At 40.2% G+C, this 17118-nt stretch overlaps 1 protein-coding gene across 1 annotated transcript in view; it reads left to right on the top strand.

Moving 5' to 3' along the window:
- The window catches only part of LOC119353541 (tRNA ligase 1-like), a 14251-nt gene extending 529 nt beyond the window's left edge, over positions 1-13722 (top strand). Inside the window, exons 2-27 of the mRNA XM_037620162.1 lie at positions 42-377; positions 1665-1715; positions 1853-1935; positions 2012-2111; positions 2544-2622; positions 2851-2974; positions 3750-3856; positions 3972-4100; positions 4874-4938; positions 5040-5204; positions 5351-5511; positions 5909-5940; positions 6056-6237; positions 6807-6886; positions 7329-7394; positions 7480-7769; positions 8433-8540; positions 9413-9510; positions 9600-9660; positions 11553-11629; positions 11713-11784; positions 11867-11943; positions 12286-12366; positions 12519-12621; positions 12806-12964; positions 13122-13722. Coding sequence (XP_037476059.1) covers positions 42-377; positions 1665-1715; positions 1853-1935; positions 2012-2111; positions 2544-2622; positions 2851-2974; positions 3750-3856; positions 3972-4100; positions 4874-4938; positions 5040-5204; positions 5351-5511; positions 5909-5940; positions 6056-6237; positions 6807-6886; positions 7329-7394; positions 7480-7769; positions 8433-8540; positions 9413-9510; positions 9600-9660; positions 11553-11629; positions 11713-11784; positions 11867-11943; positions 12286-12366; positions 12519-12621; positions 12806-12964; positions 13122-13514 — 3279 coding nt within the window. The 3' untranslated portion in view covers positions 13515-13722. The remainder of the gene's footprint in view (positions 1-41; positions 378-1664; positions 1716-1852; positions 1936-2011; positions 2112-2543; positions 2623-2850; positions 2975-3749; positions 3857-3971; positions 4101-4873; positions 4939-5039; positions 5205-5350; positions 5512-5908; positions 5941-6055; positions 6238-6806; positions 6887-7328; positions 7395-7479; positions 7770-8432; positions 8541-9412; positions 9511-9599; positions 9661-11552; positions 11630-11712; positions 11785-11866; positions 11944-12285; positions 12367-12518; positions 12622-12805; positions 12965-13121) is intronic.
- The last annotated feature ends 3396 nt before the right edge of the window (positions 13723-17118 follow it).

Raw genomic sequence — 17118 nt, 5'->3', positions numbered from 1 at the left:
CCCCTCTCGAGCTCCCCAAACCCTAACCGCGTCTCCCGCAGGGCAAGCAGACGCATCAGAGATGGAAGCCCAAGGCCGCCCCCGCCCCCGCCCCAGCCCCCGCCCCGGCCCCCTCGTCCGCGGCCGTCGAGAGGATGGCCCTTGCGCCGAGCGCGGCAGGGGCGGCGCAGGTGTGGGTGCCCAGGGGCTACGCGACCTCGGCGTCCTCGTCCTCGTCCTCCGCGGTCACCGCCGCCGAGCAGGGCGGCGCCGACGACAAGCTCTCCAGGCTGATCAAGGGGGCCGCGGAGTTCTCGGTGGACAACAACACCTTCACCGAGGCGCAGATCAGGGCCACCTTCTACCCCAAGTTCGAGAACGAGAAATCTGATCAGGAGGTGCGTGGTTGGTTGGGTCCCCCCCTCATCATCATCTAGGTGTTTGTTGAATTGCTCGTTGCTTCGATCACCTTGTGACAATCAACACAAGTGTCTCCCGAGTAACCGTCGGGGAACTGCTCGGTGTTCATGATCGTTTGATGCTTGTGGACACATTTCGCATTACGAGTAGTGACTTAGTTCCACAGTTTCCTGTAGCCATACCTTGACCCAACTTTAGTTGATTTTTAGTTGATGGGACAACCGTAATATTCCTGGTACACTCGGGCTCAGTTTGCGTTTGATGTGATGTGCGTGTCTACAAGTTAGTTTGGAGAAGAACGTGTGAGAAGTCTATTACTCTGTTTAGTGAATCTGATTAATCCATAAATTCTATTTTCCACTGATTGTTCTCATATGGTTTTGGAACACAATAAATGCAACACACGGCTATCTAAAGCGGTTCAATGGAACTTCATAATCTACTGTAATGCTAAAAGAGTATTGCTCGTTTTTTTTCTAGGTTTCTGTTCCACTGTGCAGAAACAGAGTTTTTTCAGAGTATAATCCATGCACTCCACTGTGCTTTCAGCCAATTGGATACTTGAGAATGATGTCTGCAGTCTGCATTCTAGCTGTATAGACCTTGAACATCATGATTTGTGACCTTGTTCCCCTGTTTCCAGTAGCCATACTTTATAATGGTTATAAGACAGGCCACCTTAATTGTCCTGCTACACTTGGGCTTAGTTTGCGGTTGATGTGTTTGAAAAGAGCGTGTTGAAACTTGAAAGTCTATTACTCCTTTTAGTAAATCAGATCAATAGATAAATTTAGTTTTCCAGTTATTGTCCTTGTATGATTTGGAACACAACAAACAAAATATAATAAGAATATCTAAAAGCGGTTCAACGGAATTATCAGAATCTACCGCAATGCTAAAAGAGTAAAAGGAGCCTAGTTTCCAACTTTTTAAATCAGAATTACTCACTTTGCTAGGTTTCATTGCATTTGTGATATAAGAGTTTTTCTTTTCTTTTGCTGAGTAATCCATGCACTCCATTGTACTTTCAGCCATTGGATGCTTGAACATGATGTCTGCAATCTGCAATGTAGCTGTATAGACCTTGATGGGTTTGATAAATATGAACGTATTTAGTTGTTCTTGATGGAATATATTAATGAACTAACTATACAGGAGATATTTTAGTAACAGTGGGATCTGGCTCATTTAGTGTCTCTTATTCCCATTTAGTAAATGGAATATTAACTAGAATTTTCACTATGACCCCACCTGTGTGATTGCAGACAAGAACTCGGATGATTGAGATTGTGTCACAGGGATTAGCCACCATTGAGGTATGTCTAATTCGTTATTTCCTTCTAATTAATTGCCTTTTGGGAACTAAAACTAGAGTCTATACTGTTTGTTCGATGTGATTACCCTGCTGCCTAATAAGAAGTGTTTATCCTGCTAAGATATTATGTTTTTCCAGGTTACGCAAAAGCACTCAGGATCTCTGTTTATGTATGCTGGTCACCTTGGTGGTGCATATGCCAAGAACAGCTTTGGAAATATGTACGCTCTGTTCTTTTATCTGCATTATTTCTTGAGCTACTTGTGTTCTGACTGAAGGCATAAATTCGGCTTGTAGCTTCACCGCCGTGGGCGTTTTTGTCCTGGGTCGCTTATTTCGTGAAGCTTGGGGCAGCAAAGCTCCTAAAATGCAAGCGGAATTCAATGATTTTCTCGAGGTATTCCACACCCATTGCAGCTTTTGTCAAGAATTTCATGTGTTGACTTTTGTTCTCCATGTTCCTGTGTCTGGGCCTTTCAGTACTTGATACACATCAATTCTTTAGCTTACAGTATAAGTGCAACTTGGGTAATTATTATTATTATTATTATTATTATTATATATATATATATATATATTTTGCACTTCGATTTTTTTTCATCACAGCTCCTTAATTTGACATCTTTCCTAATTTGTACAAACTCACATAAGCAAATATAAAATCTAATGCCTACCAATTAAATCAAAACATGCCTTGGTGCTTATTTGACTGTTGGAGCTAGTTTGTTGGAATTAAGCACAATCAAGCATCCTTACTTTATCCTCTGTGCCTTTTGTTCTCAGCAGTTCTCTTAAGATTTCTGATTTTGCCCCTGTTTTGTGCTTCTAGAAAAACCGAATATGTATTTCAATGGAACTTGTGACAGCTGTATTAGGAGACCATGGGCAAAGGCCAAAGGATGATTATGGTATGCCTATTTTTCTCCTGACTAAAGTGTTCACTGTTCAATGTGTACTTTGTTCGCCATCATTTCATTCTGATATTGCATTCAAGCTGTAAATGCTGCATTATTCTTACATTTTCCTTCTGAAGTATGAAGTCACCTGCTGCATTTGTTCCAGTTCATCAACTTCCTCATTATTGATAATCTCCTTTGGTATGATGTTATATCAGTTATATTTTGGCTTTTGTGCAGCTGTGGTTACAGCTGTGACAGAATTGGGCCATGGCAAGCCTCAGTTCTATTCTACCCCAGAGGTGATTTCATTTTGTCGGAAATGGCGGCTACCAACAAATCATGTCTGGCTATTTTCCACAAGGTGCCCATCTGATAACTTCATGTGTGGAAGGTTCTCCGCCTATAGTGTTTGGCTGCCTTGTTTGACACAATTACTTTTAGAAACACAGTACAAACGCAGACGCTCATATATGCACACCCACAGTACAAATAAGGCGTTTGACATGATATGTGCATTGCCCATTTAATGGGACTAAGGGAGGATGGAAGACTTGGTACAATTAATTTATTTATTTAATGATGGCACCTCATGTAGTCGCACTGTACAGAAGAGAGAAGACATCCACTTCTTAATTGTGACATCCCATGTTTTGCAACCGTCCAGTGTTTCAAAAGCAAGTGCTGTGTTATTATGTTTGCCACAGTAGATTGTTGCTTGAATATGAAAATCAGCCAACTTATGCTCGTGAAGTTACTAAATTCTTGTTCTGTTCTCCTGTGTATCATCAACTGTTATGTTGATGTTATTATGTTTGCCACAGTAGATTGTTGCTTGAATATGAAAATCAGCCAACTTATGCTCGTGAAGTTACTAAATTCTTGTTCTGTTCTCCTGTGTATCATCAACTGTTATGTTGATGTGCATCCTCTTGGAGCTCTTAAGTGAACTGTCTATATTGCATTATTGCTAGAGATTGTCCTACAGATTTTTCTTGGTGCCTGTCACCGAACAGCTATTTTCATTCCATTCCTCTGTTTGATTGCATGCAAGTATCACTTTCAGATGAACGCACATATTCATTCGGCGCCGGGTCCGCTCATAACATTGTTATGCTTTCTGTTTACATCTCCATTAGGAAATCTGCCACTTCATTCTTTGCTGCCTATGACGCTTTGTGTGAAGAGGGTACTGCCACACCTGTATGCAAAGCCCTTGATGAAATAGCTGATATATCTGTGCCAGGTATGACCATCTTGAAAGTTTTTTTCCTGTACTCTTTTCTCTACACTTCTGCTATAAACTGGTCTGGTATATTTTTATCTCTCCCCACTATCAAAGTAGTAACTATTTGTTCTAGGGTCAAAGGATCATGTAATGGTGCAGGGTGAGATTCTTGAAGGTCTGGTTGCCCGTATTGTCAGTCGTGAAAGTTCAGTTCAAATGGAAGAGGTTTTGAGGAACTTTCCAATACCTTCATTAGATGGAGGTAAGCCACTATAATGAATTTATCTTGTTGTTTGAGTGAATAGGTGAGTTATTTAGGAAGGTTCGGTTTATATATAGATGACCTTGACCAAGCTTTCATCTAAATATTAAGTTTCTTTTAAAAAAAAAATTGAAGTCACCTAATAAGACTTCTTCTCATATAAAGAAAACCAGGCTACCCTTTTTTTGGTTTTATTATATTTGTAGTTTTTATACCATATGGCAGCGCTAATCCTGCCAGTCACTTAGTGTGCTTCCGACTCTGAGCTAACTCTGCAACACCAATGCTTATAGTCAAATACATATTGACCCGATAGTCCGATACACAGATACAGAGATTTGCCGTTTACCAAAAAAAATGCCTACACATTACATGCATAACTATTTTGTAATCATTAGCAATTGATATATCATGGTTGGATCTGTAGATCACAGAGGTTAATCACAATTGATCAATTCTTCTCAAGTGAATACAAAGGAAACGATCCAGCAAACATGAAAATATGGAGTATGAATGTCCGTGTGGTTTTAAGTTCAACCTATCAATTTATCATAGGTGGTTCGAGTTCAAACTAACAAAAAAAGAAGAAACATTCACTCTTGGAAAGTGGTGTCACAGATCTGAGAACCTTAATGTCAGTACAATATGCATCTATCCTAACAAAGATTCTCTGATGCATTTGATCATGTTCCGAGATTGTTTGGGACTTCTTATCTGTGAAGTTGTAAACACTTTATATGTCTACTGATTCACAGAGTTACTATTATATGCAGGTGACTCTGATTTAGGACCAAGTTTACGAGACATATGTGCTGCTAATAGGTCAGATGAGAAGCAGGTAATATTTAATGTTGTGAAGTGGTATTCTCCTCTCCTTCGTGCTTTGTCTTAACTTTGTATTAGTTCTACCTTGCTGTAACTTCTACTTTTACATCACAGCAAATTAAAGCACTTCTTGAAAATGTTGGATCTTCAATGTGTCCAGACCACCGTGATTGGTTTGGATACAGTGGTCTTGAGCCCCAGTCTCGAAATGCTGATAAATCAGTTGTCACTCATTTTTTGCAAGCACATCCCACGGACTATGCAACTAAGAAATTACAGGTTAGCAGATTTTATTGGTTCTTGTCCAACAATACATTGTTCTTGACCGTAATAGAGATACTTCCATTTTAAATGCATGATAACTGCAACACCAGTAAGCCAATAGCTTGTTATATGGTAATTCTTCCTGTTCTGGACTGTTACAGGAGATGATTGGTCTGATGAAGCGGAAAAATTTCTCTGCATCTTTCAAATCTTACTGGAATTATCAAAAGGTTGATTCTCTTTCAAATGATAACTTGTGTTACAAGATGGTTATCCATGTGTACAGTGATTCTGTTTTTAGACGCTATCAGCAAGAGATGAGGTAAGCTTGTGAAATCATCCTTGTGTATGACTCCCTCCATTTCATCAAACTATAAAGTTTAATTTTGCACCCTTCTTAAAAAATATAAGGCCTGCATTTGGAAGTAACTATTTTTTCTTGCTTTTGCCACCATTCATCTCTCATCTCCCTTCATTTTTATGGTTAAATACTCATACTAATTGTTTTCTCCTTCCATAGACAATGACTTCATGGCTAGTTGGCTACCATGGTCATTTTCCTACACTAATAATGGGCTTATTGAATTCCCACGCCTGACTTAGTTACGCCTTGTAATATGAAATGGAGAGAGTATCTCATTAACTTATGGAAGTATTTTCTTTATTCTTCTCTTTTTGAGATTTATTAGGTCTAATGAATCCTGCATTCCCCTTTATAGGAAAAATCAAGAGTTGTGGCCACTGTACAGAGGTAAGTTGAACCTTTTTTTATATAAAACTCTCACCTCTCATGACAATCAATTTTTAACTCTTGCAATTAATGCATGCACTGATGTGCCTTTGACTGATCTACGTTTCATGGTTAGGTTTCTTTGTTGATGTAAACCTGTTCAAGGCGAATAATAAGAAGGCTGCTGAACTTTCCAAAGACAGTAACACTTTACTGAGAAATATCAATGGTGCTTTGGATTCAAGTTTGTCAAGTAAGGATGGTCTAGCTGACGAGGATTCAAATTTGATGGTTAAACTAAAATTTCTGACTTATAAGGTACTTTGCTATTGTTTTCAGCTTCTTTTGGGACTTGGCTCATTTGGTCAACTTCTTGAGATACTAGTCAATGTGTACGTGCAATGCACGTTAATTTAGAAGTATATTAAGTGCATGTGGATATTAAGTGGATATTATTTGCGTGTTATTATGTGATTAGCACTATTTTTGGCATGAAATTAACTGCACGCTAAACGTGTTGAGCGCTCGACATCGAAGCAGTCTAGGTTGTTGGATTGACATGATTTGATGGTCGAGATTAATTGGATCTGCCCCTTTGGGTCTTTTTATATTGGTATAGATGAATACTATCCTGTTTACTTGGGATTGGTTACTATCATGTTCAATTTGGTAATTAAGTTTTGCAATGGTACTAATGTGCATGCTTATGGTTGTGCGTTCCTGTTACTTCCTGCGGATCTCCCTCTTGACATTTCTCTATGGACTATTGGACTCCCTTTCCTTAAGTAGATTCTTCATTCTTGCACATGGGAGAGGTCTACAACTGTATAGGTTTAACTTTGCTGAATATGTTTTTCTAAGAATTTTCTTGTATTTCTACCTGACAGATAAGGACATTTTTAATTCGGAATGGCCTGTCCACCCTCTTCAAAGATGGCCCATCTGCGTATAGAACTTATTACCTGAGGTATGCCATGTAGGCCAATCTTATCCAACTTTCAAGCTTCAACTTTCCTCTGCTTCTCTTTGAACAATTGATAGGAAATCAATGCCAATAGAGACAATTAACTATTTTGTGAACTTTATAATTGCTGGTTTAGTTTTGTGCTCTACATAATTTATGTAATTTCAGAAAACAGTTGTAACACATCCTCCAGCCTTCAACCTAGTTGGTATATATATAACAGCGAATGGCAATACCTATAAGGCAGGGACACACAGATGTCTATAATTTTGTGAAATTCAAGAATTTTCCTTCGGCAAGTGATGATTTCATGCTTGAAGATTCTACCACATGCAATTGCTGTAGCTGAGTTGCCAATTGTGACTAATTACATGGTCTTGCTGCTTTTGTACTGAATAGAAGCAGTGCTTTCCCTGATATTAATGTTCCTGAATGTGTTAAATAGGCAAATGAAGATTTGGGGAACATCAGCAAGTAAGCAGAAAGAGCTCACCAAAATGTTGGACGAATGGTATATTGCTAAATTCTCTCTTCATAGCATTTATCCTTAGTTTCTTACAAACGTTTGTGTTAACTAAACTGGTTACCCATTGCAGGGCTGTATACATCAGAAGAAAGTATCAAAATAAGCAGCTGCCATCCTCAACATATCTTAGCGAAGCAGAACCTTTCCTTGAACAATATGCTAAGCGTAGTCCTGCAAACCAGGCTTTGATAGGGGCTGCTGGTGACTTGGTTCAAACAGAAAATTTCTTGGCCATACTTGATGCACAGAGAGATGAAGAGGGTGACCTTCAGCCAGAACGTGGGACAGCTCCTTCTAGTCCTACGTCGACATCCCTGGACGTTGTTTCGAAAACTGAGGGCCTTATTGTCTTCTTTCCTGGTAAATTTGATTTCTACCAGATTCTGAGACTTAAGTTTATTGATTTTGAATTGTACTCAGTGATTGTAATAATCGGGATACTGAGAATGTTTACCACTGCTCAAGAAAGATAAAAAAAAGGACGACACAGATTCTTGGTTCTGAATTTTTTAACACGCTTGAGCATTCATAAGATGCAGGAACCCTATTTGGCGTGGCTTTAGCTTATGTCAGCTATCGAACTTAATAGCTTAACCAGATAAAGCAGATTAGTTAGCCATAGAAGTTGGGTACTAGCAGATGTTCATATCCGTAAGCATAAAAAATACTTGTTCTTTGGGCTTTGGCTGCCTGGATTAAGCTTATAAATCCAATGGGCATACGTATAGGCCCTAAGGTTGGTGTCAGTATGCCTCAATGCCAGACAAACCTTGTTTTCTTCAGTAATGCCGTGTTTGTGTATATATATATATATATATATATATATATATATATATATATATATTACCTCTTATCTCTATTATCAACGTATCATATGAAGTCATGCAACACCTGGTTCATACCTGAAACAGTTTTTTATAAAATATATCTGCTGCCAAACATTTCTCGCTGCTGCCAAACATTTCTCGCTTAGTAATTACTATGGCTCATTATCTTCTTTTGTCATGTTTATTCTTCTTTCAGGTATACCTGGTTGTGCGAAATCTGCTTTATGTGAGCAAATATTAAACACGCCCGGTGGCCTTGGTGATAATCGTCCTCTTCATAGTTTGATGGGAGATCGTACTAAAGGTATGGAACGTCTGCAACATTTTCTACTGATGTTCATCGGGCCCAACTTGTTCTTAGATCTTCTACAAACTGGAGTGTGGATGCGTTCAATTGTTGCAGCTTTCTAGTGGTCACATATAGTAGATCATCACAGCTGTGCCTTCTCTAGGACTACCCTATTGTTCACCACGATAATAAATTATTGGTGTGTGCCTTGCTCTGACAAAGATATTATTCATTATTCTCTAAATAGCAGCTGATAAGGTTTGCTTTTTGCCAAGAAATACATTTTCCATGGACAGTAGACCACTTTAGCCAGCATTGATTAGAGATAGAACATTATCCCCAGTTTACATCTCCGGAGCACTTTCGGACCAAGAACATGTTCAGAGCTAGTATAATTTACATACAGAGGGGCAAAATACGCAAAGTCATGTTGCTGTGCCGGTGCCGCACATGCATATTATGAGGTGACAGGAATATTGTTAACCCCCCTCGCATGGGATGCCGATGTAGTTTGATTTTTTTTTCTGTTCATTATTGTACGCAGAGTTTGGCACGTGTATCCCCCCTGGGACGCCAGAACAGGGAGCGAATCCGGCAGTTCTTAGCTGTTCGATTACGCGTCTGCATGCCTGGTAGATAGCTGATAAATGGACTGCCAATGTTGTGTTGACGCGAAAACGAAAGAAGTGTGGCAAATCCAATTTCATAACTGCCGCATTATAGCAGTAGAGATTTATCAGTATATCAGTGTCAGTGTTTTTCAGATTGCCACAAATTTTGTGTCGCTACTTATTGCTTCAAAAATTTCCTGCTGTTTTAGGTGCTATATTTCGGCCAAAGTAATACATTATTTATTTGACCATTTTGTTAACTGTTCACCCTTACAGGAAGATACTGGCAAAAGGTTGCTGATGAGCGAAAAAAGAAACCATTTAGAATAACCCTCGCTGATAAAAATGCACCAAACGAGGAAGTCTGGCGGCAGGCAAGATTACTGTTTCCTTGCTTTGTTTCCCCTTGAAAATTGGTTATGACAATATAGGAAGAACTGAACTGATAAATCATTTGTTCCAGATTGAGGATATGTGTGGGATGACAAAGGCTGCTGCTGTTCCTGTTATTCCTGATTCTGAAGGTAACTTGTGCTTCATTATTTATTTTTCATTTTGCAAGGAACTCAAAAGAGAAACATCAAATTGCATTTCTCTGGGAACTTTTGCATCTGTTTGAATTGTGAGAGAAATGTGACGCATCGCACTCAAATCAATCCAGAGATCATGTGGACCCCATGACTTCATTAATAGTCTCAGTGAGGCCTCTTATTGACTTGCCACAATAGGGGCTTAGGTTCCCAATAAGTCGTTTTGGTGGACGAGCACCTGATAGCTCGCAATCATGTCCGCACAGGTGCATTGGGATCGGCTATGTCGATGTATTCACCAGCAGTATAGGTAGGGAAGATTGATTACTTGATGTCCTATTTCATCCGCGGAAGGGTGGCCTGGCTCATGGGCCACGGCAGTCAATGCGGCCAAACATGTTTCTGTGCCGGGGCATGCCCACTTAAACACATGCATGGGTCTTACTTCAAAATTTGAATAGTTCGTGATTAAGATTTGCAATTGACATCACAATTGATTGTTTTTTTAAGGAGAAAAGGCTCGCTGCAATATTGGCTTGACTAATCTAAATTAACAGTGTCATGATTTGTAGTTAACAGCAGGTGTGCACAAGACATCAATATTTTGAGTATCAAAACTTTACGCCTAAATCACCACTTTTTTATCAAAAGAATTCTCACGACATGAACCATTGCCGCATTAACACGAACAAAGCATCACCATTTAGATGCAGTAACCCAATTAAGTGAGAACCAATTTGCAATTAGTGTCAATTCCATTTGAATCCATTCAATCAGTGGCAAGACTCTGGATTTAGAGGCCCTAACACATGAACAAATAGATAACTATCAGGAATTGGAGTCCAACCAAATTTTAATAAGAACACACGCACTGGTTCACCACCAGATTTACGGTCTGACTCAAATATGACCGTATTGCCCCTGAATCCTAGAAAAACTGAATTAGGTAAGATATGGTCCAGATTATAACACCAGGTAAGAGAATAGTAATATACAGAAACAATTGGTTGAATCTACCCTACCGTGAACAATCAATTCTGAACGGATGGAACCAAAGGTCAGATCTAGCCACGCTAATGCCGGCTGAGATCTTTGGCAGGGTTGGTGTCTACGCTGCCAGATCTGGTGCCTCGCCACCTTAAACAATCTCCACGACTATCGTGCCCTCCTGGCCACCTCCATTAGCGGACCTAAAAGAAACAATAGTTACGTGGTCCCTGGTATCTAGCATTCTACCCACAATGGTTGGCCATACAATCGCGATTCATAATGGAAAGGAACATATACCTATTTACATAACAAATCCTATGGTAGGTCGCAAATTGGGGGAATTCGTGCCTACTCGCATTTCACGAGTTATGAAAATGCAAGAAAGGATACTAAATCTCGTCGTTGCAATACCCTCATTGCTGGATGTCGGAGTTCATGAAGACGTGTGAGTCACGAGCTCCATTCTTTGGTTACTGCCTTCACTCCTGGTGTTGCAGCCCAGCACCACATCTGTGTTGGGATGACCTCCAGCAGACCATGATGGATCTAGACCTTTTCCTCGCAAAGAAGAATCTTGATTTCTTTTTCGTTGTCGGAGTTATAGCGCTGCCTAGAAGAGAGGGAGGGAGGGAGGGCATGTGTTGCATCCCTATGCCACTGCGTACGCGTTTGCTACTTGTATTCAACAAATCAACTGTGCGAAAATCCAGATGGACACCTATTCCAGAATCATGAGTCCGGATTGAAAATTCACTCTTCCATATATCCTGCAAGGGGATTGTTAAAACTCTGGATCGACATTACAAATTTTATTGCATACATCTCTGTTTATGACTGATCATGCCTTGTTCTTGAATAAGTTTCATAAGTTTTCTTCTTGTTCCTTGAATCAACAGGCACCGATTCAAATCCATTCTCTCTTGAAGCTCTTGCTGTTTTCATGTTTCGTGTACTCCAACGGGTCAATCATCCGGTATGTACACGATATTTACTCTTACACAAGTTTGTTGATGCTCACCGTTATACATTCTAAATTGTTTCCACAATTTATAAAAGGGAAATCTGGACAAATCATCACCAAATGCTGGCTATATTTTGCTAATGTTTTACAACCTCTATGATGGCAAGGTATGTACATTTAATGATAAACTGTTTCAACTCCTGCTGGAATATACCAAATTATCAATGTTCATCAACAAACTAATTTCAGTGCCGAAGAGAATTTGAAAGTGAATTATATGAGCGTTTTGGCTCTTTGGTTAAGATGCCTCTCCTGAAGCCAGAGAGGTAAGATTAATGTTACTATTTCCGCCACTAGTTTATCAAATGTCCTGTTTCTTATATTCTTGATACTGTTTGTCCCATTCTTTTATATGGCTGGGCAATGCATTTTTCATTCCATGTCTCTACAATACCATGTTAGTAGAGCTATACATTTTATTTTATTTTCACTTGATTAAACATTCAGGAAGACAACTTGTTCAACACATTTGTTATCCAGATAAATGTGTGGTTTTTCATGTCATGTGCCAGAGAATGGCTATGTCCTCTTTGTACATTCTGATTGATATGTTGCTTTGCGTACTTGTATCCACTGAACTGCTAGTTTGCTACTTAAATTTCATGCAGAGCTCCATTGCCTGGTGATGTCAAAACTATCTTAGATGAGGGAATGAGCTTATTCAGACTGCATCAAAGCAGGCATGGGAGGTATGGAACTGTTAAGCAGTTTTCATTGTACACCCTTCTCGGAGTACAAACTTCGTGCAGTTTCAGCTGTCATTTTTTTCATAACTAGCGACACATTATTAAATTCATGATTATTTATATGCTGGCTGATTTTCACAATAATGTCATATCAGAGTGGAGCCATCAAAAGGTTCATATGCTCAAGAATGGGCTCAGTGGGAGAAAAGACTACGTGTGGTCTTGTCAAGGAATGCTAATTATCTTACATCCATTCAGGTAACCATGTTGTTAGGCAATAGAATGGTTTTGCAATTTGTAGTTTATAAATGATGACCTTTAATTAGGGACTTGCACTGGTATTCTCTGGAATCATAAGAAGCTGTTTACTGTGACGTTTACAAATTTCACTGTACAGAAAGAGAGGATGTGTTTCTTTTGTTATAATGTTCTCATTTATTAGGTTCCATTTGATGTTGCGGTGAAAGAAGTACTGGAACAGTTGAAGGCTGTTGCAAAAGGTGATGTCAAAACTCCTGATACTGCAAAGCGAAGGTTTGGGAATATCGTTTTTGCTGCAGTTACAGTACCCCAGGCAGATATATTGAGCCTTCTCCGAAAGGTAAGATATGCATGCTCAACTTAGTCCTTAAGGTGTATGAACTTTCCCAGTTCTAGTTTTCGTAGTCATGTGACTGCTGCCGCAAGGTTTTGTCATCATGCAGCAGTCATGGATGATGCTCTAATTTAACCATTTACACATTGCGTAACTGTAACAGTTGGGCCAGAATGATGGTGATGTAAACAATTTTCTCAACGGCATAAAAGTGGAGGATAACCTAAGCAAGGCTCATGTCACCCTTGCCCACAAAAGAGCCCATGGTGTAGCTGCAGTTGCTAGCTATGGAGTCTACCAGAATCAGGAAGTCCCAGTGTCGTTTAACGCCTTCCTCTACACTGATAAGATGGCTGCTCTTGAGGCACAACTTGGAACTGTAAATGGCGAGAAGATCGATTCCAAAAATGACTGGCCACATGTTACTCTTTGGACAGCCCCTGGTGTTGCACCAAAGGAAGCAAACATGCTGCCGCAGCTGTTTTCATCAGGACAAGCAAAACGTGTACTGATCGACCCTCCGATCACCATCTCAGGAGTGCTTGACTTCTACTGATTCCTGTCTTGGTTTTAGAATTTGATGTAGACTTGAGCATGGAATCAGGAGTCTTCGGGTAACAACTTTGTAAATATGTTTTGAGTTTCATGCCACGAAATTTTCAAGGGATTTCTAAAGGTTCTTAGGAGTTATGGCAACAGCTTCGTAAATATGTTGAGGTCCCAAAATTTCCAAGCTATTATTAAAGGACCCATCGAGACTGATACTAGTCTTTATACATGGATAGATGAAACATGTGCCCCTGCGAATTAACATAAATCAAAATTGATAGATTGGTAATGATTACTGAAGGACCCTCTTAGCTGGCGAACATTCGGCAGGAGAGGTTAGGGCTGGTAATTTCTTTGGAGTGACATGACAGACAAATTAAAACTGCCACCCTTTTGATCTCGCTCGTACAAAACTGCAATAAAAAGGAGGAATTTGAGGATTTGCCACGTCTTTAATTATACTTTGAGGATTTGCCCCCGTCTACCCTGTAACTGAGGATTTACCACACATTTGCTGTAATCTTGAGAATTTGCCCTCTGTACACGGTTTGGATCATTTGGCAGATTATAGTATAAATTATGTGACCAAAATGCCCCTGGTCCAAATCAGGATGATTAATCCCAATCGGACATGTATCTTATCTCTTCTTCCTTTTGCCTGTACTCTGTTCGTCTGGATGGCCTCCCTGCAACCTCGCCGTACGTCGTGCGACCTCGCAGCGGCTATACCGGCAAGGGCGTCCTCCCCTGAGCTGCTGCTGTGTGGTGTTGTGCCTCCTTGAGCTTGCGACGCCCTCACTGTGCGCAACCTTCCACGAGCTGCCGCTGCATGCTGCTGTGCGTCCGTGAGATGCAGCGAGGTCTCGCTGTGTGGAACCTTCCCCGAGCTGCTGCTTCCTCCTGCTGACCCTCGCCGAGCTTGCTGTTGCCGCAATGGGCTCTGCCTTCCCCGAGCTGCTGCACAGGTTCGTGCTCTCCCAAATCTAAGAAACTTCAGACTTGTGGTTCTGTGTACTTTCTGAAGTTGTGAGCTTCAGATTTGTCATTCTGAGTACTTCTTAATATTCTAATTTCTGCTCCGCCAAATGATCTCAAATTCTCCCAGAAATTCACGGTTTTCAGTAACTGTTTCAATGTTTCCTGCATAATTTCAATTTTAGGCCAAATTTGACCCAAAAATAGGCTGGAAATGATCTGTTTTTAAGTTTATCTATTTCTGTTCGGCCAAGTGAGCTCAAATTTTCCCAGAATGCTCAATTTAAAACTCTTTATTTTCTGGAATTGTTTCAACCTTTTCTGGGTAGTTTGATTTTTTGGTCAAAAAATTTGTACATCATCAGGCTACCACTTGGACAGCATTTCTTCACAAATCATGGCAAGTGCAAACATTTGGTTACAATAATAGATAGTCTGACTCTGACATCCATACATAAGAATCAACAAACATAGTTCGACACAAAAGGACACGACATAGCATGTTCAGCCCCCAAAAATGACATGGCATAGCATCTAGTTCACCACATAAGCACGTCATGATCTACGTTCTTTTTCTCTTAGGGGTCAACTTTCTCGCACGCGAGGTTAAAGGCATCTCTGTTGGCTCTGATGATTCATCATCTAAGGCCATAGCCAGCATCCTATAAAGAGTGGAATAGTAAACATGAGAGATCAACTTTGGACTGCAATGAAATAATCATTTTACTGTATATTACCTTCTTGTCACTGGCCTAGGACTATCATGGAGACTGGCAGGAATAGTAAGCATTTGCCTATTGGGTGTGCCAAGAGGAGCACCACCAATTTGCCTGTTGGGTGTGCCAATAGGAGCACCACCAATTTGAGGTCCTGGCTCATCATCTTCAGCAAGATATGTTCTTGCTCTCTGTTTTCTCTTCCTGCAACATGATACAAAATGCATATAACTGGAAACAATTCATAACATGACAAAAGTAATGCAAAATATAATTGGTTATATAATTACCTTTTTTTGGGACCATTTAAAGGGCAACCAGCTTGTCTGTGACCTAGTTCATTGCATCTTTTGCATCTGTTTTGGCTGCCCAATTGTTTAGGTTCTTTCTTTTTTGGACCACCTTTTCCACCTTCGAGGGCACTCTTGTACCTCTGCTTTCTAGGCCTTCCAGGCGGTCTTCGTTTGTCAATTGGTGCATCCATGTCGAAACCAACATCCACATGAGGCCATTGACTCCTATCTGTCATGGGCTCAATCTCACCTGCATAAGCTGCCCTAAACTTGTCCAAGGAGAAATAATTATGAACATAGTCTACCCATTTGGGGTTTCTCCTCCCCATCAAAAATACTAGAGCATGCTCACAAGGCTTTCCGGTGTGCTGCCACTCCAAACAAGTGCATTCATGTTTGTCAACCTTCACAACATGCCTAAGACTGTTTTTGCTTGTGTCCCTGACTTCACAACTACCATTACCTGATTTTCCAACTTTTAGATGACCAAGCCCTCTAGTCCTATTGAAAATCTGTTGAATAACAGCAGGAATGATCTTTCCCCTCAATTTCTCCCCAATTCTCCTTCTTTTGTATACTAGTTTCATCAACAATTCTCTATATGTGTCAGCAAGCTCATCAACAGGCAAGTCTTTATAATCTTTTATCCAGTTATTAAAAGACTCGGCCAGATTGTTGTTTATATAATCACACTTGATGTCTGCATTGAAACTGCATCTCATCCACTTCAAACTGTGATAGGTTGACAAATATTCATGCACACGGCTACTAGCTGCCAAGACTTTCTGCATATGATGGGAGAAAACTTCAGGCCTATATGCCCTAGCAGCAGGCCACATCCTACCAAACACATCACCTTTGAATTTTTTTGTGAAGTTTGCCATCAAGTGCCTAAAACACTCTCTCTGCTCCACATGAGGAAAAACCTTTTTGACAGCATTTTCTAAACCTTTGCATGCATCTGTACATATAGCTAAGTTAGGGACTGAAACTAAAGCTCTATTGAGTTGTGACATGAACCAAGTCCAGTTTTCCTCGGTCTCTCCATCAATGAACCCAATTGCAACAGGAAACATCCAGTTATGACCATCTAATGCTGTACAAGCTGCCAAGTGTCCTCTCCATCTACCATTCAATGCCGTAGAGTCTATGCTGAGATATGGTCTACAACCAGCTAGAAAACCATCTATGGAAGGTTTAAGAGCCATAAAGAATCTGTGAAAGTGGACTTTACCATCTACTACCTTGGTATCAACCTCTACGATGCTCCCTGGAGATCTCTTCTCAACTTCTGCTTTGAAGTTATGCAAATTCTGAAAACTCTGCTTCAAAGTGCCATAAATCTGTTTTTCGGCTCTAGATTTACCCGCCCAAACTGTATCATAACCAATGGTGATGTCATAAGTTTCTTCGAGTTTCTCTTGTAGTTCTTTACATCCTATGGTAGGATCATTCTGGAGTATACTCATTGCCTTGGCTTCAACCCAACCTTGTGTTGCCATGGTGGTTTTTACTCTGCTACTCGAAGAACACTTGTGTTTCTTACTCATCTTAGTGACCTGCATCCATACAAAACAAATGGCCTATGAGAAATAGTACTGCATTCAATAAAAGAAAATCAATCACT

This window comes from Triticum dicoccoides, chromosome 2A (genome assembly GCF_002162155.2).
Source record: "Triticum dicoccoides isolate Atlit2015 ecotype Zavitan chromosome 2A, WEW_v2.0, whole genome shotgun sequence".
Lineage (NCBI taxonomy): Eukaryota > Viridiplantae > Streptophyta > Magnoliopsida > Poales > Poaceae > Triticum > Triticum dicoccoides.
Note: the sequence above shows the minus strand (reverse complement) of the source record. Positions and strands in the feature narration are given on the sequence as shown.